Raw genomic sequence first — 27,747 nt, 5'->3', positions numbered from 1 at the left:
TTCATCGCAGACTGTTGATTAACAGCAAATATTAGGCAATACCACTCTGTCTATTTGAAACTGAGTATGTCTTACCTGACTTTATATGGCAAAATGAAAACCAGAGCTTGAGAACTTACTCCAGCAAATTGAAATTGAAAGTTTCAACCTGCGCACATAGGTTGCAGCTTGCTCGACTCCGACTGTCATCAAACACCAATGTTGAGGCAGAAGTTTGCAAGGTTGCCATCAAAAGAACATCTGGTTAACGTTTGACTATAGAAATTTATAGTCAGACTGGTTGCCTCCCAATGGGAACTCTTGAATATTGCATTGTGGTGTGAAAATATTGATTGACAGCTTGCTGAATGCAACTTGTAACTTTCACTTCAAATTTGCTAGAATAGTTTGTGAATTATTTTCAAGTTCCATTTCCCCATACAAAACAAGGTAATTGCTGATCTGTCTCTAAAAAACAAAATAAAATTGCTCAATGTTTGCCTGTTTATCAAGGTAACAGACTGCAAGAATTTAGCATTCAAATTGCCATTGTCAGGAAATCACACTTTAAAAGTAGTCATGTGAAATATGACTTTTTTAGTTAAATTCCTATGAAGTGAGTCTGTTGCTAATTTCGTGCAGCAAACTGCCCATCAATATTGGAACATTGCAACACAACGTTGATAAGTTCCTGTAAAAAAAAATTACCAGCAGTTTGACATTAATTTGTAGGATTAGCTGTGTTGGTAATGTGATCAAAGACTAATTGGTTTTTTGCGATGTTTGGTACTTTTAATGCTTTATAAAAAAAGAACCTACTTTATTGAAACTGATAGGGCAGGCAGTGCCTAAGTAGGAGTTTTTTGGAAGTAACTTCTCTTTATGAATCATAACACATTAAGTACAGTTCATGTGAAAATGTTTTGTTGAGAATGTCCTGCTGGCACGAGTGTTGTAAAGACTTAAAATCAATGATGTTATATTTTAAACTTACCTTGTAGCTTTTCCCCATTATTGAGGTTATATTTTGTATCACATATATGGCATATATATATATATATATATATATATATATATATATATATATATATATATATATATATATAACTAACTGCAGACAGTACTGTTTCGGCCTTCTGGGCCTCATCAGTGCAGTGCTAATGCTAGGATATATTTATTTATTAAATGTTATTTTCTTTAACAGAAATGGTTTTATTTCTACAGAAAAGGAGAAGTGTTAAATAAATTTTCCATTTACTATATTATGTATGTTGATTTTAGTCAGGACTGTGGGTGTGAGATGATTGGACATGAGAGGATTGCATTAATCAAAGTAAATGCGATTCCATTTTAAACTACCACTGAAACAATGAAATTTCTGATATTTTATTAAATGCAGTGTATTATTAGGTACTTGCAACCCTAATACTGAGATAACATGTGGAAAAAGCCATTTTGTGCAAATGGACAACAGGGTCAATGGAGGGGAAGATAATTTTGGATTATTCTATGACAAAGATGATATTTGCTCCAGATCTGTCCTGAATTTGTTCTTACAAATGCCATCTTTAACGCATTTGCCCTTGTTTAGAGCAGGACAAATCATGATATTTAATTCAGATTTACGCCTCATTTGTCCATATTTACACCCAAAAGCAAATGCACAATTATCCTATTTGTATTTAGGACAACGGTCATATTTGTCTTCAAGTCAAATACTGACAAATATGACAAACATCACATTTGGACTGCATTTTTCTGACGTCAAATCTGATTTTTCGCCAAGTGTAATTTGAAGAAACATTACTTACATCTAACTTCAACTGTTTATGATCCTGCAGTTCCTTAAACTTTCAAAAGTGTCTGCATAAAATTTCATATGAGCAGACCACTAACTCCATTACTAGCCAAACTCTGTTGTTAATTACCTGTTTCTAATCATATAATTTCTACTACTCGATTGCAATTTTTTTTTTTTTTTTTGCTTGGTTAGGAGTCTCGTTACTGGAACATTAGTTCTGTGAGATCTCTCCTGCCAAATTGTTTTTGGTGAAGTCTATAAATAAATAAATAAATAAATAAATGAAATAACATTCCCCCCAACGTCGCGAAGACTCAGTTGAAGAGAAAAAAAACTCAGTTTTGTTTTCAGCCACGTTCACGCATCGCCTTAGGTAAATAAAGTATCGTTGACTCCAAAACTAATTCCGTCGCCTTAAAGAGCTACATGCTCATTGTTTTTCGAAACGATTATCATTTTAGCACATTTTCTTCTCAAATAGAGCTCTAAACGGTTAAAGGGAAAACAATCTCCAAAGTTTTGAAACCTCGCGTGTAAACTCGATAGGAACTTTTCGCCTGAACAATCTCTAACAACCATCCATTTCTTTTTCATAAATTATAAGCCAATTAGAGCGCACGTTACAATATGATTATGATATAACATGAAATGAAAAGCTGAGATGTAAGGAATCATCACGATATACCCTTACCTGACTCTCCATCATCAGCAGTCTGTGCACCATGTCCATTGCTCCCCCCTGACCATGAGCTGTATCCAGGATTCCCTGTTGTGTTTGTGCTGGCGTCACATCCTTCATGTCTTGACCAAGCTCCATTTACCCCTCCTCCGCCTCCAGCTATTATCAAAGGTGTGTTGGCTCCTCTCACCACAAAGGTTCCTCCACCACCTCCAGAAGACCAGCGGCGCTTGTTTATTCCTCCTTGACCAACGAGTATCTGAATGACTTCACCCTTGTATAGGCGGAACGTTCCTATCATTCTTGCTCCTCTTCCTCGGTACTGAGTACTGTTAGCGCGCAGATCGTAGCCTCCTGCAGCTGCTATTGCTTCTATTTTGTAGTCACCAGTGTAAGGCACAGTCCAATGTTGAACTCCGCTGGACAGCGTAACTTGTCCGTCATGATCCTGTCCTGTGTAGTGATTGCCCAGCGTTGTTGGACCAATTCTTCCACTGGTGTTGAGGTTTGTAAAAACGGCCTTGAAAGCTGAAAGGGAAGAGTTATCTACATCGTTATAACCATAATTGTTATAGTTTTTTCCTTTCATTGGATGTAAATTTGCATCTACAAAAGGGACATGGAAAAGTTAAAATTTTGTAGATTGATCCTTAAGACTACTCACCATTAATACAATTATTAAATTATTTAATATTCATTTTCTTTTTTATTCGATCATTTATTCAATTCATTGTCTCTCAATGGACGTGTACCCACTCGATTGTCACGAAATATTTTTCCCCGAAATAATATCAAGCATCACATATGATTGTGGTTGAAATGTTGTGTGGGTCCCTTAAGTTCGTTGTGAAAACAGATCGCTTTTGAAATAGGCCGTCAACTAAAACCGTCCGATTTTTTCATCATTTCCAAAGGTTACGGAAGTCTTTATACTTTATTAAACTTTCTCTTCTTAAGTTTGAATTGTAGACGAATAACTGGTGATGTCCAGCCATTCTGCGTGACAAAATTCGAGAATTGAGCAAACCGTAAAATTTTGATTTAGCGTCCGGGGCGCTAGTGTACTTTCGACACATCAAGGGAGGGCACTCTTTTTGAACCAGGGGATTTAATTTTTGGACTTCACTTGACGTCATCAAATTTAGAAATAAGGAATTATCAATCTATATGAGATTTAAGTTTACTAAGTTAATAGAACAGTTGAATTCTTATCTTTTTACAAATTTTCAGTTTGATCGGGTTTTTCTTTTTGTGATAAACCAAGGTTGAATTTCCAAGTTATTGCTTGACACGATATTAACATACTAGCATGTAGGTTGAAGAAAAGATAGACAGATAGATAGAGAGATAGATAGGTAGATAGATAGATAGATAGATAGACAGATAGATAGATAAATAGTCTGATGAGTGCGTAAGCACGAAACTCTCCATCTGAGTAACAGAAACCATGTGTCATCTTGTTTGTTCGCTACCTACTGTATTGAGCTCTGCACGTGTGTATTGCGCACTATTCATCGGTATCGGCTACTTTCTCACATGAATAGATAGATAGATTGATATGTTTAATCAACTCTTTTTAAGGCAGAGATCGAGACTAATATCCAGCTATCTTGACCGAACAAGCTTGGTTAATAAAGGATTTACTATATTGAAAAAGATTTCGCTTTATTAATTAGTTCTTATTAACCGAGCGGGAGGTCTGTATGGGAGAATCTTGACCGAGGTTGCCAGTACAGACCTTACTGCGTTCGGTCTGTACCGGCGATCGAGGTAAAATGACCTCATAAACGAGGCAAAGATCGTGTTTGCGACACTAGCTTTCGTCAAACGGATGAACAAGGGCTAGCGGATAAAGTGAGAAGGCATTTTCCAGCCAAACAGCAAGATTTGGCCCTGAGGTTTGTTTTGAATGCAAACTTTTGATTTCTTGAGCAAGTTTTGATCTTAAAAGGTAGACGCTTTTTCAGTGTTGCTCTTGGAGCAGAATGCTGGATTTTTGGGATTTGTTATTATATAAACGGTTCACTGAAATGGAAATCGGGAATCATTGTGGGTGTTTTAGGCTGCAATAGGTGTCACATCAGACAGCCTTGCAATGTACACAGTTACATAATGATGTCTCTTAATTTCAACAAGAAACAAATAACAACAGTAGCCGTGCAAATTTAAATGATGTATGCGCAGCTTGATGGAGAAGGGTTAATGTGTGTCAAATATCAATGAAAGCACCCGCGTCAAATGATCTATGTCAGTTAATTTACACTGAAACGACAAATCCGCAGGTAAAAAATCTTAAATCAAATTAATTAACAAGCACATCAACACAAAAGGACACGCGTCTTCTAAGACAAAAAAAAAATGCGCGAGAAGTGCGTGATGTGATGCTAGCAATGATTACAGAATGAAAATGTAACTGTGATTAAAAAAATGTAAACTTGACTTAACTCCACACAAAAATAATGTAATGCAACTAAAAATAAAAGAACACAGTTTTTCCTCAACGACTCGTTAATCGTTTGATGACAAGTAGTGTTACGGTATTTTCTCAACCGCCAGAAAGATACAACTCGTACTAACTCAACTACTTTATTGACTGACGTACTGACTACGAAGCGATACCAATAACTAATACAATCACTATCCTCCTAACTTAGCAAAGGAGCGATATTACTACCTATACAATAACTATCCTCTTCACTTAGCAATGAAGCGACATTAATACCTATACAACAACTATACTCTTAACTTAGCTACGGAGCGATATTAATACCTAAACAATAACTATCCTCTAAACTTAGCTACGGAGCGATATTAATACCTATACAATAACTATCCTTTAAACTTAGCTACGGAGCGATACTAATACCTATACATAAACTATCCTCTTAACTTAGGTACGGAGCGACATTAATACCTGTACAATAACTATCCTCTAGACTTAGCTACGGAGCGATATTAATATCTATACAATAACTATCCTCTTAACTTAGCTAAGGGGTGACATTAATACCTATACAACAACTATCCTTTTAACTTAGCTACGGAGCGATATTAATACCTATACAATAACTATCCTCTAAACTTAGCTACGGAGCGATATATATACCTATACATTGACTATCCTCTTAACTTAGCTATGGAGCGACATTAATAACTGTACAATAACTATCCTCTAGACTTAGCTACGGAGCGATATTAATATCTATACAATAACTATCCTCTTAACTTAGCTACGGAGCGATATTAATACCTATACAACAACTATCCTCTTAACTTAGCTACGGAGCGATATTAATACCTATACAATAACTATCCTCTAAACTTAGCTACGGAGCGACATTAATACCTATACAATAGCTATCCTCTAAACTTAGCTACGGAGCGATATTAATACCTATACAATAACTATCTCCTAAACTTAGCCACGGAGTGACATTAATACCTATACAATAACTATCCTCTAAACTTAGCAACGGAGCGACATTAATACCTATACAATAACTATCCTCTTAACTGAGAGCCCTCTATAAATACTATAACCTCAATCTAGGTGCACTACTGCACAACTCACGGTTCTCTTTAAAGATCCTCGCCGCTTATCAATATCCACAACACTTTTCCAAGGCAGCCTTCCACACGGCTGACGATTCCAGTAAAATAATTCCAGCAACTCTATCCGGCTCTCGCTCCTCTGGGCTCCTCGTAGCAACACTGACTCACTAAAAAAGGCCTCTAATAACTTATCGCGACTCCTTATATATCTTTTTGAATGTGTGGTACCAAGTTTGTAAAATATGTAAATGTTCACTGAAAAGCCCCAGATGGGGATGTGTTCAATAAAATGTATGTATGTATGTCCTACGATATTCCAAGGCCGATTTTGTGCTGGATCATGGACTTTTTAACGAACCGTAAGCAGACGATAAAACTGAGCCGCGATTGCTTCTCGGAGTGGGAAGCTGTTCCTGCAGGAGTGCCACAGGGGACGAAATTGGGCCCCTGGCTGTTCCTTATCTTGATAAATAATCTTTCTGTAGCAGACACAATTATTTGGAAATACGTTGATGACACCACTATTGTTGAATCAGTATTGAAGAATGAGTCTAGCTAAATGCAATTACGTGTAAATGAACTTGTAAGACAGTCAGAAGTTGATGGTTTCCAATTCAATGAGTCTAGATGTAAAGAACTGAGAATATCATTCTCCAGATCAGGTAGTCTGTTTGATCATGTTACTATCAATGACAAGCAAATCGAAGTTGTTTCATCCACAAGGTTGTTAGGAGTGATAGTCTCGGACAACCTCAGGTGGAACGCACATGTAGAATCTATATGCATAAAGGCTGCGAAGCGTCTGTACTTCCTAAAACAGCTAAAGCGCGCTAAAGTTCCATCTGAGGACATGCTACTTTTCTAGACAACATGTCTACGCCCTGTATTAGAATATGCGTGCCCAGGGTTTCATCATTCTTTGCCGCAATATCTGTCCTATCAAATGGAAAGGTTGCAAAAACGCGCGTTGCGGATGATTCAACCCTAGTTATCCTACGGTGAGGTTCTAGTAGCTCTTGACATTGTGTCACTGTACGAGAGGAGGGAGATCTTGTGTGATGCTCTGTTTGATCAGATTGTAAGGGACGAAAACCACAAGCTCCATGATCTGCTGCCTCCACGCAACGAGTCCACCTATCGCACCCGCAGCCAGAGATACTTCAAGTTACCGATTTGTAAGACAACTAGGTTCAAAAACACATTTATCATGGCGAACAGTTTTAATTATTAGTAGCTATCTTAATTATTTGTATTTTGGTTTTTGATACTTCTCTTGTTGTATTTTATTGTAGATTACACTTTGCGGCTCTTATTGTAGTTATCTTAGAGTAAGAGATAATTTATTCCCATTGTAAAGTAAGTCGTATTTCAGCCGGCCCGGAAGCTGCAATGATTTTACTTCCTAATAAAGCTGTCTATCATGTATGTATGTATGTATGTATGTATGTATGTATGTATGTATGTATGTAGTGAGATTAAACTTGGTGTCCGTGAAACAGTGCTCGATGCAAATAGTAGAGCGGGTATAATGTATGGTAGGCAGAAAAAAACAACTACATATACATCCCTACAGACCTGTTTCGTAGTTTCCCACTTCTCACATACACACCCGGAGCGAGATAAACCTGAACCAATAGTCAATATACCTATCTACTACATATTCAGACGGGACAGGAACTGGTCATGAGTGGTTTTCAGGAAAAAAGAGCGGAATTTCTGTTTATGTGAGAAGTAACCTAGATGCTGCTGATGTTTATAGATTACAACTACATAGTTTGAAAATTATCTAGCGCACGCTCGCTAGTTTACTCTAGTTTGAGCACTCTGGCATGGCTTAGACGATACCACAATGATTGGGTCGTTTGGGGTGACCGTCTCGGTTCTCCTCCATCCTAGCATCGGCACTGCTCTTATGAAGCCCAGAAGGCCAAAAGAGTACTGTCTGCAGTTAGTTTGATATTTAGATATGATCTTTTATAAACACGCAGCAAGTTCTATTTTTCACATATATATAATGGCGCGCGTATCCCCATTAAAAATCATAGATTTAACCGTCAACCGTCAACATTACCTTCTCCCCCCTAGGAGACCCTCCCAGACGACCCTCGAACACGAGCTCGAGCTTGCCGACCAAATTGCGACACGTTATATTTTTACTGAAATTACATGGCTTTCTAAAAATCTCGAGAAACTGAGCTGGACAAAGACGCATTAATTCTAAAAGCACGAAAGCTTATCAGATACCAGTTGTCATCACTCAGAGACATCCAAACACCCCGGCCAAGCATTTACAGCGAGACCGCTGCCTTATATTAAACACCAGACAATCGACCTCATCGACAAGTCAGTAAAGCCCGAAATGCGAGTTTGCTATTTACATTTTTTTATTTACGAACATTTGTAGCCCAACTAAAACAAAAAAACGGTTTAGAGCGGCTGTACACTCGACGATCATTTAAGGAAGAACGACTATTGATGTTCGCGTTGCCTCCAAAACACACCTTGAGCCAGATAAACCTGAATCTATTGTCAGCATACCTATCTAAGACATATTAAGACGGGACAGGAACTGGTCAAGAGTGGTTTTGAGGGAAAAAGGCAGAATTGCTGTTTGTGTGAGAAGTAATCTAGATGTTGTTCATTGTTTATAGATTAAAACTACATAGTTTAACTTTTAGACATTATCTTTTATAAATACGCAGCAAGTTCTATTTTTCACATACCTTATTATAGGAATATAACGAAGCATGTTGATAAAGCGAACAAAATTTACGCGTCATAAAATTAACGCGAATTTTCCAAAAGTTATGTTTACATACATTTAATTAACGCGAATTTCCGTGCGTATGTTGCATAATTATTCCCACATTGAAATTCAACACTGCTTCAAGAGGTTGTCACGTGACGTATCGCACAAGCTGGAAACCTTAAAGCAACAGCTCACGTTCAAGCAAGAGAAAGACAATAAACACGACCGGTTTGCAGTTGCTGGGCAGACAATATTGCCAGGAACCATATTTCCTTCTACTGTCGCACATATTCCAATAGAATTGGGCCGATATATTTGGCACGCATTGCAGAGAGAAGCTGTCATAAAAGGAGAGGTCACAGCGATAAAATATAAGCCATCTCCACTTGTTCAAGGTGGATTAGAAATACCTATTGCGGTGACTGTGAAATGGGATGACAAAAATGCCATAGACATTTTGCGCAAGAAAGTTGAAGAAGTGAGTTATCCCCTCGGAGAAGACGATCGCTACACTGATGAATCTAAGGACAAATTGAACTTAATATTAAACGACGATGAGTCAACCGACTCTGACGGTGACGTAGAGGAATTGTAGCTTTGCTTCTAATAAAGGTGTCTTTAAATAACGATGCTTTCAATTAACTTCATTTTAATTAATAATTAGGTAAATTAAGATACATAAGATTAACGCAAATTTTTGAAATTCGCGTTAATTACATGCATTGTTAATTTCCTATATATAAGGTATGTATATTTCAGCGCACCGCACCTATTTTTATTTATCTCGGGATATTCATATTTTATCCGAGATTTATTAAAGATTTATGTGCCTCCGATGCATATTTGGAGTTATGGTGCACCCGGAAAGTTTGGAGAGCATAAGAGAGGAGTTGCTTGAAGCGCAGCCGGAAGCGCGAGGAGTTATCAATGCAACACTAAAAATAATACCGGCCGTTCAGAAAACTAAGAGGGAATTTCTTAAATTTACGAGTCCCCTGTGATAGATTTACCTCCTTGAATTGTTGGTTACTAGAATTGATGATCAGAAATTGCGTCGCTTTGTGTTGAAAATCTTAAAAATTGAACGATTACAAAGGAAAATCATCTATTGAACAACACTTTTGGGACATACATGCAGCAGCTCTTCAGAATAACATTCACCCCAACGTCGCGAAGCCTCAGTCCAAGTGAAAAGCTCAGTTTTTTTTTCAGCCACATTCACGCATCGCGTTTGGCATATAAAGTATCGTCTACTCCAAAACTATTACCGTCGCTTTGAAGAGTTACATGCTCATTGTTTTTAGAAAAGATTATCATCTTAGCACATTTTCTCTTCAAATAGAGCTCCAAAATGTTAAACAGAAAACAATCTTGAAAATTTTGAAACTTCGTGGGTAAACTCGATGGAAAATTTTCGCCAACACTGACGTCAGTCTGAGCCATCTCTATCAACCATCCATTTCTTTTTCATAAATTATAAGCTAATTAGAGCATTGTTAGACCAATTCTTCCACTGGTGTTGAGGTTTGTAAAAACGGCTTTGAAAGCTGAAAGGAAAGAGTTAAGTTATCTACATCGTTATAAACATAATTATTATAGTTTTTTCCTTTCATTGGAGGTAAATTTGCATCTACAAAAAGGACATGGAAAAGTTAAAATCTTGTAGATTGATCCTTAAATAATTGCTCACCATTAATGCAATTACTAAGTTATTTAATATTCATTTTTTCATTCCATAATTTATTCAATTCATTGTCTCTCAATGGACATGTACCCACTCGTCACGCAATATTTTTCCCCGAAAGAATATCAAGCATCACATTTGATTGTGATTGAAATGTTGTGTGGGTCCCTTAAGTTCGTTGTGAAAACAGATCGCTTTTGAAATAGGCCGTCAACTAAAACTCGTTTTTTTCCTCATTTCCAAAGGTTACGGAAGTCTTTATACTTCTTTAAACTTTCCCTTCTTAAGTTTGAGTTATAGACGAATAACTGATGATGTCCAGCCATTCTGCGTGACAAAAGTCGAGAATTGAGCAAACCGTACAATTCTGATTTAGCGTCCGGGGCGCTAAGGTACTTTCGACACATCAAGGGAGGGCACTTTTTTTGAACCAGGGGATTTAATTCTTGGTTTTCACGTGACGTCATCAAATTTAGAAATAAGGAATTATCAATCTATATGAGATTTAATAGAACAGTTGAATTCTTATCTTTTTACAAACTTTCAGTTTGATCGGGTTTTTCTTGACACGATATTAACATACTAGCAGGTAGATTGAAGAAAAGATAAACAGACAGATAGAGAGATAGATAGACAGATAGATAGATAGATAGATAGATAGATAGATAGATAGATAGTCTGGTGAGTGCGTAAGCACGAAACTCTGATTAACAGAAACAATGTGTCGTCTTGTTTGATCGCTACCTACTGTATTGTGCTCTGCACATGTGTATTGAGCACTATTCAACGGTATCGGCTACTTCCTAACATGAATGGATAGAGAGATGGATATGTTTAATCAACTCTTTTACAGGCAGAGGTCGAGACTAATATTCAACCATCTTGACCGAACAAGCTTGGTTAATAAAGGATTTACTATTTTGAAAAAGATTTCGCTTTATTAATTAGTTCTTATTAACCCAGCGGGAGGTCTGTATGGGAGAATCTTGACCGAGGTTGCCAGTATAGACCGAACGCAGTGATGTTTATTATATAGCTGTGTCTTATATGCCAATTTCTTCATATTCTTTTTACCTTTTTTTTTTTCTAGGCCGGTCTAGATGCCGGTCTAGATGGAAAATCTAGACCGCTTTCAATATTGATTTCAGCCAATCAAATTCGTGAATTCGGTAGTTCGCAGTCCTCGTGAGACACAGCCATATAATTTAGTTTAGAATGATTTTTTTCCTTCGAGAGCTGGGAAAGAAAGCCAACTGTGTTCGTTGGATAACAACCTCACGAGATTCGTTTCTATTTTCTTCGTTTTGAATATCTTCTGCCCCTTTTTGCCTTTCCGTCGCCGAAATTGTCCAAGAGTTACGAATGTAGTTCTTATTCTATTTTTATTAATGTGCGGGATCAATGCGGACAATCCTGAGCGGGCAAGAGGGCCCATCTTGCCTGCTTGGGTAGCCAATCAGAACACAGGATTTGCTTCCTCTTGCCCACGGGCACAGCGTGCGATGTAATAAATAACCCTTAATAAATCATGTTTCAACAGCATGCACGAAAATCTCAATACATTCAAAAAGTTTTCATAAATATTCCCTCTAGGGTTACCTCTTATGGGGAAAAACTTAATTAGTACAGAAAGCGGTGAATCTATCTGTCCTAACTCTGGGTCTCTTTACAAGGAGCCAATCTCCTGACCGAAGATTGTAACCATGAGGAACTACTTTCACCATGTAGATAGACCCTGAAGATTCAGTATTAGGAGGGTCCTTAAAAAACCTGATGCAGGCAAGATCCCTACGCTTACTTAGGGTTGGGAGGGCAGACAAAACAAATGATTTCTCATAGCCATTATCTGGAAAGATAATCTTCAATGCCCTCCTCTGAACGGCTTCAATAAGATCCGATAGATAGTCAGGCAGAGCTGCCTACCCGGGTGATGCGTATTCAACAAGAGATCTGATTAATGAGCAATGTATCTACACTAGGTCAGTATGATGGGGCTCTGACTTCTTAAGTAATCTTGAGGCATATACTCAACATGCTGATTCCACTGTAGGTCATTACACATATATGTCCCTTGGAGCTTGAGACTCTTTCCGTATGTCATTACCTAGTATCTTAAGGGTATCTGGAACCATAGGTTAGTATTCAAGAAAGTTGACAATCATTCCTTTGCACCTCTTGGGATTTAAGCGCATACCTCGGCTAGTAGCAGAACCATAATATTCTGAACCACAATTAAGAGATACCTTGGGCTAAATCTGGATATTCACTCAATCACAGTTGTGTCATCCACATACTTAGTGCGCAGATGCCAATTGGCAGCCAGCTTGTTAACCAAGGCAGCAAAAAGGATAGGGGCTAGCTTTGTCCCTTTGGGGATACCCGGCAATGACGATAGACGGGTGCAGATAAGGCCCCTTCGATTCTAACAATCTGAGATCTGCTGGTAAGGAAAGCATAGGTCCATTTGACTAATTAAGACATTGCTTACACCCAGATGTTTAAGCCCAAGTTGTAACTTACTATGACCAACAGGATAAAATCCTTTACTAAAGTCTGCAAATAAATATTCCAATACAATTTCCAGGACAATCAAGAAACATCAGTTTTAAATGCACGAAATAGACTAATGCATGGATTGTTGATTTTCCACCAATAGAAAACTGTTTACAGTCAAACCTATTCCTAACCTGCTTAAGTAATGAGTCTCTTGTGAAACCTTCCATGACTTTAGATAGCTGGCCAGTTGGGGTTATAGGTTTTAGGTCTTCCTCCATAGACTTAGGGGGACTGACCTTAAGCACTAACTAAGGAATCGATACCTTGACTTAGCTGTTGAGATTTCGCAATCTGAACAGTCCTTGTGTGAGAATTTGTAGTCATTTAGATGTTTATGAGCCCTCAGAAGACGACTACAGGTTTTGTACAGCAGAACTCGATGACATGTTTTTGTTAGCTTCCGGCCGCCATATTGGTGTTCGTCAGAGTAAAACCAACATGGCATCTTTAAACAAAGTCTTATAAATTTGAGCGAAACCTTTTTTCGAATGCTGCCCGCACAAAACATCGCACAGACCTGAATCTTGGCTAGAGTGTTCGAATATTCATCTTGTTTTATCCCTTTCATTCTTTACTTTATCTGTTTTGAAAATTGTTTTGATGATGGTGGGACAGGGAAACCTGGGGATGGGTACACAGCGCTTATTACCATCTTGAGAAACAGTAAAATGCGCGAGACAAACCTACTAGTTTCAAAAGGATTAAAAAGAATGAAAAATGACGGATTATTTCCATGGACAAGACCTGGCTAGAACGATCAGCTAAGCTGCAATCGTCACGCGATGAATGAACTGTAAATAACAGTTGAAAGACGGACACATAGACCATTGATTTTGTTTTGAGGCTTTACTTGAGCAATTAATAGAAGACGAACCACGGTTTATCTCAATGTACATGTACTCCGCTGTGCTATTACTGATTCAGAATAGGGGCGCTTAACTGTGTGGGGGTGCTTATTGGAACGCGAATGCCTATTCAATAGGAGCGGTTATTAGAATAGGGGCCCTGTTTAAAAAAGTCTAATGTGACGGGTCGCTTCTTAGAGAAGGGGCGCTTATTTCAAGGAGGGCACTAAATCGAATCCTCTCGGTAGTTATGTGGTGCAGCTGATTGAAAATTGCGTGCTTATTTTTTGTTTTTCTGTTTGATTGATATTTTGTTTACCTGAAAAAAATCCAGGCCTGTACAGGATTCGAACCACTGACCTCTGCGATACTAGTGCAGCGCTCTACCAATTGAGTTAACAACTGGGAGCAGGCCGTTAAGTTGATTCGTAATAAACCCGTGATGGTAAATCAGATGCAATGAATATACGAAGTTCATATATCTTGAACTGCGGTTCTACATACGTATGGTGCACGATCCTCGCAGTAGAGAGCGCTATTGGTTATATTTCCTTGGGAATTTGACAAGCACAATTCCACAGATATCTCTAAAATTTTGGCAAGCACTTTAAGAAGAACCTTTCTACATAGAATGAATACTTGCTAAAAGCAAGGACTTTAGATATTTATTCAATAGTGGAAATACCCTTAAAAGGAGAATTTAAAGTCATATTTCTTAAAACAAGGAAAGTAAATCTTATTTTTAATGGTGGTATTCTTAAACTGAGGAACTTTCATTGGAGAGGATTTATTCTTATGAGCAGAAGTCTTGATCCTTACTTTTCAATGAATTGACTCTTAAATTAAGGGAAAAACCCTTGTTTTGAGTATCCACTGACTTAAAATAAGAATTCCGAAAAACATAAACTTTAGAGTGATGTGAACATCCTTGTACTTGTTTTCATCCTCGTGCTAATAATTATCTCAGAAGTGCGAAACAGGCTTCAAGCGCGGTACTCAGTTGCAACACACGCATAAGCATAAACATAACAAGCTAATGCGCAGGTGGGCACAGCTGCAACATAAACATGAGCACGAGCGCTCAGTCGACGTTATGTTAAATAGGAACATGGTTGGTATAAGCAGTATAGTGCTTGCTGATTGCCTGAAAGTCTTTCGCTTATGTTAATCCTTACGCTTATGCCAACCAATTGTTAACTAGGCAGTATAAGCATAAGAGGGCAACGTTTTGATAATCTTATGCATATATGCTTATCCTTATGTCCGTGTGTTCCATCCAGCGTATAAGCTTTTACATGCCTATCCCTATGCTTGCATCGCAAAGTAAATACTGAGCTCAATATTGGAACAATAGTTTTATGATAAACGACACAGCACCCTTTCGGGACTTTCATTCCACAAACCTTTACAGTAAAATCTGCAACAGTGATTGTCTTGCACTAAATCCTAATCAGGCCATATTTTCTGTCTTTGAGGCCTAATTTAGTTTCACATCATATTCCTCATAATGCTCATTTACCAGTCTAACGATTCATACCCTAGTATGGAAATCAAACACCCATTTCTAATGACGACACAAATTACATTGGCTTATCCAATTCACGAGTTAGCTCAGAGAGCTATTTGATCTGAAATGGTGAGTGTAAATCTGTCTTTCTTCGACTAAAAAAGTTTAAGTCAGTGAGACTCTTTCCAGCTAGACATAATGGGATTTAATGCGAATTTTTTCATCAAATTCCTCAGGTTTCTGATGAGAAATTTACGGTAGAAATGTCCAAATTCAAGGGATTTGCAAAAATAGGTTAAAGTGTATTTAGAGAACAACTCAAATACTTCGCTCAACGTTTCACATACGAACAAATTGTGTTCAAGAATTCAGATGTTAACGAATGAGAGTCACATTGATTAACGAAATTTTTAGCTGCAACCACCTTTCGTTGTAACTTTCTGAGTTACTTTTTGTCAGTGAAGGATTATTAATGGCCCATTTCTAACGGAGATGCCTTGCGCGCCCGGATCATTTTTCATATATGAAAAATACGCTATTTTCCTTGTAGTTGCGGAATCGCTTTGATATCTTCTTCCATCTTACTAATTAGTGCTTCCAAAGTTCCATTTTGAATCATGTGCGAACAACAAACTATCGTAGTACCCATATCAGTAAATAGTTTTTAATTCTTACATGTATGACGGTGAAAAACATAATTTGAAAGTTGATGCCGCCGAAGAAGCGGTCTAGAGGAAGGCCGAGTCTGCCCGGCTCGGCAAAGGTTATTCGACTTCGAGAGTCTGTGTATAATTTATGGAGGCGAAGGAAAACAACCATGGGTTTCGGTAACACTACAGAGAGTGCTTTTGCGGAAATGTTATTGCATTGTTCCTGCGATGGAACTAGAGACTCCGGGGAGATTTTTTCGAGGTGAGAATAATTATTTGACTGATTTTTACTTGAGATCCTGAGATATGTATGTAAGCGATCTCATTTGTACAAGTCATTATTCTGTAATTGAAATGCGTAAAGTAAATCAGTTTTGGCCAATATTGGTTACTTGTTTATATTTTATTTAGTTTTGAAGCGGAACAATTTCCTTCAACATCAGGTATGCTTTGTACAAGTTTTATACACAGACTCGATTTATGATTTTTCAGCCTCTAATATTTAGCTGCAAATTTGCAAATTTTTGTAGTGTGTTCTTCACCAAATCTTTGTTTTTCTTTTTAATAGTGTTTATGAATGACTATGAGAGCTCGCCATTTAACAATAGCGCGATTCCAAAACAAAAACAAGCGCCTCCAAAGGATCTCGTATGGAAATGGGCCTTTAAATAAAAAACTGTTTTTATGCCGCGTTTCAATCGTTTTAAAAACAAATTTAATACCACCAAATTTATTTCGAAATAAATTCTGGCAGAAAAACCATAGAGATTTGAGAGCGAGAGAGAAGAAAGAACGAATATTATTTATCGCCACAAGGTCGTGACCGAAGCTTTTGCTCAAAAATTCTGACCGACTGGCAGAGTGAGATATATTTGTCAAAACCTGCAACGAAGCTTGAGATGTTCTGCAAAGTGACTCGAGCGAAACGGATACCGCCCGCTTGGGCAGAACACTTCCCGCTCTTGGAACTAATGAGATTGCAGGATTTCTACAAGGGCGTAGCCAGGGGGGTCCTGGGGTGCCCGTGCCCCCCCTCCTTGGTGGGCCCACTTTAGAGCAAACAACGTACAATATTCAGGTGGCGAAAACGCCATGACAATATCTTGGCCGTAAAAGCCATTGTTGAAAAGCCCATTTCTATAAAAATTTCTTGTTTTTGCAAAGTATTTTCGTCAACGGCTCTTGTATTTAGTTAATATGGGTCTTCACGCCGCGACAATATGACTGAGTCCGCTGATACACGCGGGAGAGCAGCGGCATAAATGGTAAGTAGCCTCTGTGACCCCGCCTTTGAAAAATCTTGGCTACTGTTGTAGAATAACGCCCGCTCACGAACTGAGAAAAAATAATCTTGCTTATGTCGTACTTGGTGTGTCTCAATGTTGGGTTGATTCAATCGCAACGTATCGTGGTACCCTAACTTCCAGCCCTGATTGGCACTAGGGGCGGCATTCTTATCGGTGCAAGCGTATCCCGATGGTGTGATTTCATTGATACGTGATACATACCTGATGCGGCAATCTGATTGGTTTGTGATAAATGAAAAATAGGGTAACCTGATTGGTACGTGATATCTACGATATTGCAGCAATAGGATTGGTTTGTGATACATGAGAAATGCCGCAGTCTGATTGGTGCGAGCGACATACCATTTTTTTCGCTGGCATAAAGTTATCTATTTATTTTTTTTAAATAACTCAATGCTGGATAGGACTTTCTCCAATTTAAAGGTGTAAAATTTTTCGCACTTACTACAGTTAAACTCGCCTTTGCATTCGCACGAGTAGGAGCCATCTGTGTTGTTGCAAATTTCTCTTTTGTTACAACGGTGGGTGTTACTGATACACTCGTCTATATCTAGAAAATACAAAGGGAAGCAATATGGACATATAAGTTTTAACACGAAATGACTGACACACATTTCAAAAGTTTTCAAGTACCTTAATGCAAACCAAGATCTCAAATATCAAGCTTTTCCCGACGCCAGTTGACAACACGGCCCCCAGGTCCTTTCAAAAGACCAGTGTATAAATTTCTCCTCTTCTACGTTTACATTACACTGAATTATTGATTTATTTCTTTGAAATATTTCAATTATGGATAGGACTTTCTTCAATGAAAGAACGGATCATTTTTCACACTTGCTGAAATTAAACTCGGTTTTCTATGCTCATAAGTAGGACCCGTCTGTGTTATTGCAAATTATTGCGATATGGATACACGGTCCTTGGAGAGCAAAAGAGAAGCTCTCGTCATGTTTAGGCTGATACAAGCAAACAAGAATTATGAATCTACTGTGTTCTATGTTGGGTAAACCTTAGATAGACAAATATCATGGTTACCTGTACAGTTCTTGCCATCGCCACTAAACCCTTCTTTGCAGCTGCAGTTGAAGGAACCTTCGGTATTATTACAGTGAGCATGGACACCACAGTCGTGGGAATCGGTGGCACATTCGTTTATATCTGAAGAAACAAATGCTTTCCGTTCAAAAGAAATAATGACAAATCATAAAAGCATATTCAAGAATTCATCTGATCGTTTTTAACCTGTGACATGCCAATTTTTACATTATTAAAATATTACTGAAAGCCTCCACCTCAAATAATGTTTATCATTAAATTGATATAAACAACCAATCCAAAAGTAAACAGGCCGAAATCAAATTAATTAACAGACACATCAAGAAGGACACGGGTCTTCTCATGCAAAAGAGGACGCGAGACGTGCGTGACGTGATACTAAGAATGGTTGTAGAATGAAAATATAACTGTGCTTAAAAACATTGTAAACTTGACTAAACTTCAGACACAAATAGTGTAATACAACCAAAACTAAACCAACACAATTTATCTTCCACCACTCGTAAAATCGTTTGATGACAGGTACTAGCATTCGAAACATGAAACACGCGATAAAATGAACACTGCGATGGATGCAAAGAGCGAAAAATGACACATTTGCAGCCGACTGATCCCTTTACATTACCATACACAGCTTTGTTATGAAAATCGTCGATGTTCTTGATACGCTCGTCAAGTTTAGGCAAATATAAACAAACTGATTTGGACGCTTGGAACAGGTGGACACATTTCAGAGTTACCTGTGCATTTTTTGCCATCGCCATTAAACCCAAACTTGCAGCTGCAGTTGAAAGAACCTTCGGTATTGTTGCACTTGGCATTAACGTGGCAATTGTGTGTATTGGTGGTACACTCGTCTACATCTGCAGGAATATCTTTCCGTTAATAATGAAATTAAAAAAGAAAATTATATGAGCTTTACAGGTATGTTCTGATTGGAAGACCTGCAATACTCAACAGGACTAAAAGCTCACTTAAAGTGCACGAAGTGCAATGATTTTTTGGGGCAACTTATTTTTTATCGAAGGGAGGGGGTTGGGAGGATCGCATGGTATTTAAAGGGAGCGGCTACAAAGTGTGATACATACATCATAATGACTTTTTGTTGTTTAGTATCGCTGAGTATTTTTACGAGTTGTGCCGTATTTTGACAAGTCCGTAAGGCGAGTTAAATGATAAACGACAGGTAAAACTGTCATTTTTGGTGTGTGTCAAATATCATTGAAAGCGCCTGCGTCAAGTAATCTTTATAATTTAACTTACACTGAAACGACCAATCCGCAAGTAAACAATCCTAAATCAAATTAATTAACAGGCACATATATCATCAAGAAAGGACACGCGTCTTCTAAGACGAGAGACGTGCATGATTTGGTGCAAGCAATGGTTACAGAAAAAAATTGTAACTGTGGTTAAAAAAAATTTGTACACTTGACTTAACTTCACACAAAAATAATGTAATGCAACTAAAACTAAAAGAACACAATTTGTCGTCCGTCCACGACTCGCAAATCATTTGATGACAGGTAGAGCAACGGTATTTTCTCAACCGCCGGAAAGATATAACTCTTACTAACTCAACTGCTTATTGACTGACGTACTAACTACAGAGCTATACCAATAACTAATACAATAACTATCCTCTTAACTTAAAGCCCTCTATAAAAACTATAACTTCAATCTCAGAGCACTACTGCACAACTCACGGTTCTCTTTAAAGATCCTTGTCGCTTATCAATATCCACAACACTTTTCCAAGGCAGCCTTCCACACGGCTGACATTTCCAGTAAATAATTCTTACAACTCTATCCGGCTCTCGCTCCTCTGGGCTCCTTGTAGCAACACTAACTCACTGGAAAAGGTCTCTAACTTTAACCTATCGCGACTCCTTATATATCTTTCTGTATGTATAGTATCAAGTATTTGAATTATGTAATTGTTGACTGAAAAGCCCCAGATGGGGATGTTTTCAATAAAATGTATGTATGTATGTATGTATGTATGTATCTTTTAAAAAAGCTCCAGAATGTTCTAGAGATCTGTAATACTGCTATTTTTAGTAACATTACACTACTATTACATCATGGCGAAAATATGCTGGCTAACTGCTCTAGAAAGTTCCATTAAAAGTTCTTAATGAGTCACCATGACTAAACGTTCTAGAAACTTCCTCGACTCTATTTTTAGCAACTATGTAACACCATGCTCTCCATAACAGTAGTAGCACCCTAGACGAAACACGTAATAAAATGAACACTGCGATGGGTGCAAAGCGTAATAAATGACACATTAGCAGCCGACTCTGATTCCTCAGTAAATTACTTTCAACAGCTTTCTTATGGAAATAGTTGATGTTCTTGATAAGCTCGTCAAATTTAGGCAAATATAAACCAACGGTTTTCGATGCTTGGAGCAATTCAATTGGGCAGATTTCATAGTTACCTGTGCATTTTTTGCCATCGCCATTAAACCCAGCCTTGCAGCTGCAATTGAAAGAACCTTCGGTATTGTTGCACTCAGCGTTGACATCACAGTTGTGGGTTTTGGTGGAACACTCGTTTACATCTGTACAAACAAATTCTTTCCGTAAATTATTAAATTTTAAAAGAGTTGATAAAAGCTTTTGTAGGTATATTCTAATTGGATGAGCTGTGATATTGGACAGGACTGAGACCTCACTGAAACTGCATCACGTGGAATGATGTTTGGGGAGAAGTCATCTTTTATCTGAAGGGGGAGGGGAGATTGGAAGGATCACGTTGTTTTCAGGGGGAACGGATACAAAGTGTGATACATAGATCCTAATAAAAGTTTTGTTGTGTATTATCGTTGAGTATTTTTACGAGGTATGCAGTATTTTGACGAAAACGTAGGGCAAGTTAAAATACAAACAACTACGCCCCAAAACATTTAATAAGAGATTTATTATCCAACGCGCCAAATTCTGTATTCCGTGCGGGTGAATCTCGCAGATATCTATTTACGGGGAGTGCAAAGCGGACCGCAATCAGCGCGTTGTCGTGTTGCTGTTTCTGTTTTCTTCAATTGATGATGAAATATCAATGTCGTCTAACTGCTTTTCTTTCTTTCCTTTATCTCATAAAACGGGATCAATATTCGCCAGCCATTCCAACTCTTCATCTTTAGAAGGATAACTTTAATTTTTCACCATTTTTGTTTGTAACCTGAATCCAATTCGTCACTTGCGCAATGAGAGAAAACCTTCAGCGTTATTTGTACTCTAAGAAGCACAGTTGGATAATAAATGACTCGTAAGTCATTAGAACACATGTGGAAGCATACGAGACCATGGTAAAATGGATGCAAAAGAGACGAATAATTGTAGTAACTAACATAATTACTAGAGCGCAAGTGCAAAGTAATTCTTACCTTTTTCACAGTGGTCTCCCGTGTAACCAGGTGGACACACACACTTGTATCCCTTGTCCGTAAATCCAACCAAGCAAGTTGCATTCTTGTAGCACATGTTGAAACAACACTTGTTCTAATGGGGAAAAATATTAAGCCTTTTTTTTCATAAAATGACGGAGATGCTATTCATGCGAGCAATTTATACTTTTTATCCATAAGGGGCATGCTTAAATTTTTTCCTTTTATATGTAACAAATAAAAAAGCCACGACTTTGCTCTGTTCTGTTGTAAAGGACGACGTAAGCGGCTAGAGAACAAAAGAAGTGAAGGGGGAGAAAGTTATTGATACTCTGATAAGACATTCTGTCTCAACCAATCAGAACGCGCGTTATACAGGAACTTTATTTTTAAAATTAATTCATCTCTTTTTCATTTTTAGTCGATTCAGGCGTTCTCAGGCTTCACTTAAAAAGGTTTTGAGATAAAATTGCCTCTGAGTTGCCGAAGACTCACGGAAGAACGAGGAAACTCTATTAAAAGGTACACAAGGCTTACAAACAGCAGCAAACTCCGAAACAAAAATTAAAATAAGATAAAAATAAGACTCTTACCTCCGTGCCCCTATACATGAAATCTGCCATCGGTTTCAGATCATTTGGATGTTGCAAGTGGTCCGAGTCACTCAATTGACACAAAACTTTATCTTTTTCTCCTGAGGGTCCCATGTTGATCGATTTACATCTGTCTTCCATAGTGCACCAATTTCTGCAGTGACTATATATATGCAGTCCGACTGGTAATAAAATGTTTTTAAAGACGTGGCCCACTAATCCATATCCATCTTTCTGTTGCAAGAACTTGAGACGCCGACAGCTATCTATAAATCAGACGTTAGAGGAAAGCTTTTGTTAGGCCTCCAAAACGTCTCGCGTAGGTTGACGAAAAAAAAAATCTCAAAAAAACACAGGACTAGAATAGAATATATTGAGTAATGTTTAATAAAACCATCATTTAGAGAAAACTGTGAGGTTTTACAGCTTTAACAATTTTCATGGCTATCAATTGATGGGCTAAAAATTAACTTCTATTAACTCGGATTTTGAAATCCATCTGCTCAAAAAATTGGATATTTTATCGTATCGTCTTCCTATGGTTAGCCTTCGGTCGAAGTATACTGAACCACTTAGGGGCCAGACTATTTATTTTGTAACCCTTCTGCAATATTTTTTTTCCTGTAACACGAGCAGAATAGAATTGTGACAATTCCGCCAGATGCCGGCGCAAGAGATTATATATATTTTTTTTTGAGGGAAAAAAACTTTAAAGAAACCGCTATAATTTTTGATTTCGTCACCGTTTTCATATGCATTTTCATGCGTTTTTTTTGTGGATTAAAAGTTTCAAAACGTAAAACGTTTTCGAGCAAAAACGAATTTAAGTTAATTTGTTTGATAATAAAAATTAACGGTAAAAAACTACGACGTTTCGAAGTCTGCATGACCTCATTATCAAGTAAAATGTTAAAACTGATGTAAAATTGTAGCTCAGAGATTATATACAAATAAAATGTGATAACTTCATTAGAATAATGAGCGTTCATTGTTATTGGTGTTTAGCATGTCAGATCGTGCAGTATATGTTTAAATAAATACTTTTGCACGTATTGAGTCAAAGTGAGGTTGAGACCATGCGTTTCATTAAACCAGTTGTTTTTAAAGGCTTTTTCAGCGATGATCTCAATAGTCTCGTCGAGTGGCACGTTGGTAAATAAAGCACATACGTCATACGACACGAGAATGTCATTCGGGTTGAGTGGTGTTTCCCTTATCACTTCGGCGAAGGAGAAGATATCGCAGATAGTGTGCTGATTTAATGAAAGGGGTTTAAGCTTCTCTTCTCTTCTGTTTGTGAGTCTTCCAAAGACTCACAAACAGCAACTATCAATGCGACCGATACTATCATCGACTGGGACCTACAACTTCGCCCTGGCCAAGTGGCTTGAAGAGAAGCTTAAGCCCCTTTCATTAAATCAGCACACTATCTGCGATATCTTCTCCTTCGCCGAAGTGATAAGGGAAACACAACTCAACCCGAATGACATTCTCGTGTCGTATGACGTATGTGCTTTATTTACCAACGTGCCACTCGACGAGACTATTGAGATCATCGCTGAAAAAGCCTTTAAAAACAACTGGTTTAATGAAACGCATGGTCTCAACCTCACAAAGACAGGTCTTACCGAACTTTTAAGAATAGCAACCAAAGATCAGCTATTTCAGTTCAACGGTCAACTTTATGAGCAGGTGGACGGTGTGGCCATGGGCTCGCCCCTGGGACCCCTTATGGCAAACGCTTTCCTGTGCTCCATTGAAGAACAACTGGATCGCAAGAACAAGTTACCAAGTTTCTACAAAAGGTACGTCGATGACACATTAGCCACGATGCCAAATATTCAAGCCGCAACAGCTTTCCTTTCAACATTGAACGAATGCCATCCTGCCATACAGTTCACAATGGAAATTGCTGAAAACAACAAGCTTCCATTCCTCGGTATGATGATTGAGAAAAACGGTTGCCACCTGACAACAAGCGTATATCATAAACCAACTGATACAGGACTGCTCTTACATTACCAGAGCCATGTCGATCAGCGTTACAAAAGATCTCTGCTGAATACAATGCTGAACCGAGCTTACCGCCTGTCATCAACGAAAGAATCTTTTACGAAGGAATGCCAGCATCTCAAGCGGATGTTTACTAAGCTTAAGTACCCAGTGAAACTCATCAACTCAGCTATCGCCTGGTACACGAGTTCTACGATCCAAAGCCGTCACGAAACCCCAACTGAACTTGACGCGGCTACACAAAAACCTGTCAGAATAACTTTACCATTTAAAGACCAAAAATCAGCCGACACAGTAAGACATCAGCTGAAAGATCTTGGCCGGAAAATCGGAACTGACCTACAACCAGTTTTCACGAGTCGTAAGATCGAGGGAAAGCTCAAGATACAAGAAGAGAAGCCCGCTTTAATTAACCACCAATGCGTTGTTTACACTTTTAAATGTGATTCGTGCGATGCGGATTATATCGGTTATACCACACGCCATCTTCATCAACGCATAGAAGAACATAAAGCCTCTGTCATTGGCAAGCATCTGAAAGAAGCCCACAGTGTAGCGTCCACTAGCCTAGAGGAAATTTTTTCCGTTCTCAAGAAATGCCGCGGGAAAATGGACTGCCTAATTCACGAAATGTTATTCATTCGCGAACAAAAACCAAAGCTAAACACGCAGTCTGACTCAATACGTGCAAAAGTATTTATTTAAACATATACTGCACGATCTGACATGCTAAACACCAATAACAATGAACGCTCATTATTCTAATGAAGTTATCACATTTTATTTGTATATAATCTCTGAGCTACAATTTTACATCAGTTTTAACATTTTACTTGATAATGAGGTCATGCAGACTTCGAAACGTCGTAGTTTTTTACCGTTAATTTTTATTATCAAATGTATTTCTAAACATTCTCTGATTAAGTTAATGTGACTCAGGAAAAAGAAGATAAAAAAAAAGACTTTGCACATGGTTTCACCGCAAATCTTAAAAGTAGAATGTTTCGAAAACGAATCTGAGTGGCAGGACGCACAAAAAATAGTGGAGAAGAAAAAGCTTTCGACAGGCTAAGCTGAGGGAGCTTTTTAAAAATATTTTAGTACTCCGAAATGGTATCTTAATTTCCGTGAATATTTTACCATGTACTTTAATTCATTATTAAATGGTTAAAATTTGATTTTTTGCAATAAAGATAGTGAATAATGTATGATGTTATGCTTCAAAATGTGCTTACTTTGATGATCTCTGAGGCTTTATCCCAAATTGAAAGCCAAAACAATAAATGAAAAGAAGATACATGGAATTTTAGAAAATCATCTCTTTTACGCTACTTATGACCTCATACCCTATTCATTGTAATCTTCCTCAACTAGATTTGAACAAAGGAAAATGTGTAAGAACTTCTTTCCCCATTTGAATCTTTCTTTAAATTTTCTATTTTGCTAACCAATTTTAAACAGCCACAGAAAACAGCCTGTATTTGACGAATAAAACTATTTGTGGCAAAGGTAACCCTAGTCAATTTACTGACTTGAGCTAAAGTGCTGGTGATATGCTTGAAAAAAGACAAACGAGATTAATTCCCATTTTCTTGATATTAGCGATTTTTCCAACTTCAAACATGCCCAAGTCGAAAGAGGTTAGCCCTTGGAGAGAAAGATAAGTTCATAGGAATATTTGGTGCTGAGTTTTACTTAAACTGGCGGCAATTTCGCGTGCGATCTGATTGACCACTTTACCGTTGTTGCCTAAGTGTACAGACAAAGCTTCTCTCGTCAACGTGTCATGCAAAGTTTCGCCCACCGAACGAATCCACAACATTTTGGGCACTGTGATGACGAATATCGTTGTCATGGTAAGAAGAGAGACCACGTTAAACCTCTGTCGATTTTTTAACTTGATTCTCATGGATCATTTATCGCTCACTTTTCGGCTTACTAAACAAAACTGCTTCTGTGGCACTCGCACTGAGTAAATCATTGATGACCCATTGTTTAAAACGTCTTTATTTTATTTGTTATATATTTATAGATATTTAAGGAATAACAAAGAATTATTCCACATTGACTATAAATCCTTTGTTTCCCTGCTTGATCTCCTTTACAGGCTAATTCAGTTGAAGAAAGTTTGAAGTGTTCTGTTCGTAAGCTATTACATAGATTGCACGTAAGTTTACTCTGCTCGAAGAGATGCTATCAAACAGAGGACGAAAAAGCAATTTTTCTATTATTTTGTTGATATTCCGAGAGTATAAAGATAATTCAGATGACATCAGTTGAGGAAGAAAGAAATATTAGAATTTTTCACCCATTTATACAAGGTGCCTGCTTAAAACTAGTCAAAAATCATAAATAATCGATGGGTTTTTCCATCGACGTTATTAGGAAATGTTATGGGTTGTTATTTATGATTGTTTAATGATGAAATTGATCTGAATAAATTCTTGTAAAAATTTAAAACTTAGGAAACGTCGCCGAAAAGTTAGAACCAAAATGCCCCGAATGAAGTTCCCACACACACCATCGATTATGTTACAACTGGTCTAGAAAGTTTCTAGATTTTTAAGCACTTTGTGAAATCGTAGTTTCCTTCTTCCTCATTTTTAATTAGCTACTCTTGTTGAAAAAACGCTAAATTTCTTTGCACTAAAGCCTTTTCGAGATGGTCATGTCAGTTTTTACTTCAGAGCCCTCTCGATGTGGTAAATTAGGATATCCAAACCCTCGAAAAGTGCATAATTTTTTGCCCCTATTCCTGGGGCCCTTGCGTTCCTGTAACTCCAGGTTTGCATTACTTCAGGAGCTGCCATAGTCTACATTTTCATCCAACCCAGACAAAAGAATTTCAAAGTTAACTTACCATGGTTTGCAACTGTTAAGGTGTAGCACCAGCCTCCAAACCAAAAAAGAAGAAATATGAAAGAGACCATCGGGCAGCGACGGCGGGCCATTTTCAGAGTCTTGTCAAAGAAGAAAGCGTTTTTAACCAACTATCAGAGTGGTTCGCTTTACAAAAATCTTTTCAGTAAAGTGAGATAAATGCAGCAACCATCAGTTGCCCATCTCTGGCACTGCTAGGTTCTTGTAGAGCCAAAACGTCCAAGTTTTATTTCTACCGTCATTTATTATTAATTTAGATTGGGCGGGCTATTAAGTTTCTTAACTGTTCCTGTTTACTACTTTCTTCAAACGTCATCTGTGCATGAAAAATGCCCATTGCAAGCCTCTGTTTTGTGGAATTTTAAAAGAGAAATTTCTCCGAAACAATAATCAAAACGAAATGAAAGAACGACGAAAAAAGAAAACAAAAAGAAGAAAAGAAAAATCTAGAGATACCAATTGTTATGATGATTATTTGTACTATCACTCATTATGTATGTATGTC

General features: G+C 37.8%; 2 protein-coding genes across 2 annotated transcripts in view; one reads left to right on the top strand and one right to left on the bottom strand.

The window, feature by feature from the left end:
* The window catches only part of LOC148737030 (uncharacterized), a 33,696-nt gene extending 10,155 nt beyond the window's left edge, over window positions 1-23,541 (bottom strand). The window contains exons 1-7 of the mRNA XM_088749242.1: window positions 23,526-23,541; window positions 22,350-22,615; window positions 21,757-21,871; window positions 20,794-20,931; window positions 19,106-19,222; window positions 18,345-18,467; window positions 2,472-2,987 (exon numbers count right to left, since the gene is read on the bottom strand). Of these exons, the coding sequence (XP_088605368.1) occupies window positions 2,472-2,987; window positions 18,345-18,467; window positions 19,106-19,222; window positions 20,794-20,931; window positions 21,757-21,871; window positions 22,350-22,615; window positions 23,526-23,541 (1,291 nt within the window). The remainder of the gene's footprint in view (window positions 1-2,471; window positions 2,988-18,344; window positions 18,468-19,105; window positions 19,223-20,793; window positions 20,932-21,756; window positions 21,872-22,349; window positions 22,616-23,525) is intronic.
* Window positions 23,542-23,655: 114 nt separating this feature from the next.
* Window positions 23,656-25,281, top strand: LOC148737029 (uncharacterized). Its single transcript, XM_088747847.1, has one exon. The coding sequence runs from the start codon at window positions 23,682-23,684 to the stop codon at window positions 25,065-25,067; it is 1,386 nt and encodes a 461-aa protein (XP_088603973.1). The 5' UTR covers window positions 23,656-23,681; the 3' UTR covers window positions 25,068-25,281.
* Window positions 25,282-27,747: the final 2,466 nt, after the last annotated feature.

This window comes from Stylophora pistillata, chromosome 2, assembly GCF_964205215.1.
Source record: "Stylophora pistillata chromosome 2, jaStyPist1.2, whole genome shotgun sequence".
In the NCBI taxonomy this organism is placed as follows: Eukaryota; Metazoa; Cnidaria; class Anthozoa; order Scleractinia; family Pocilloporidae; genus Stylophora; species Stylophora pistillata.
Note: the sequence above shows the minus strand (reverse complement) of the source record. Positions and strands in the feature narration are given on the sequence as shown.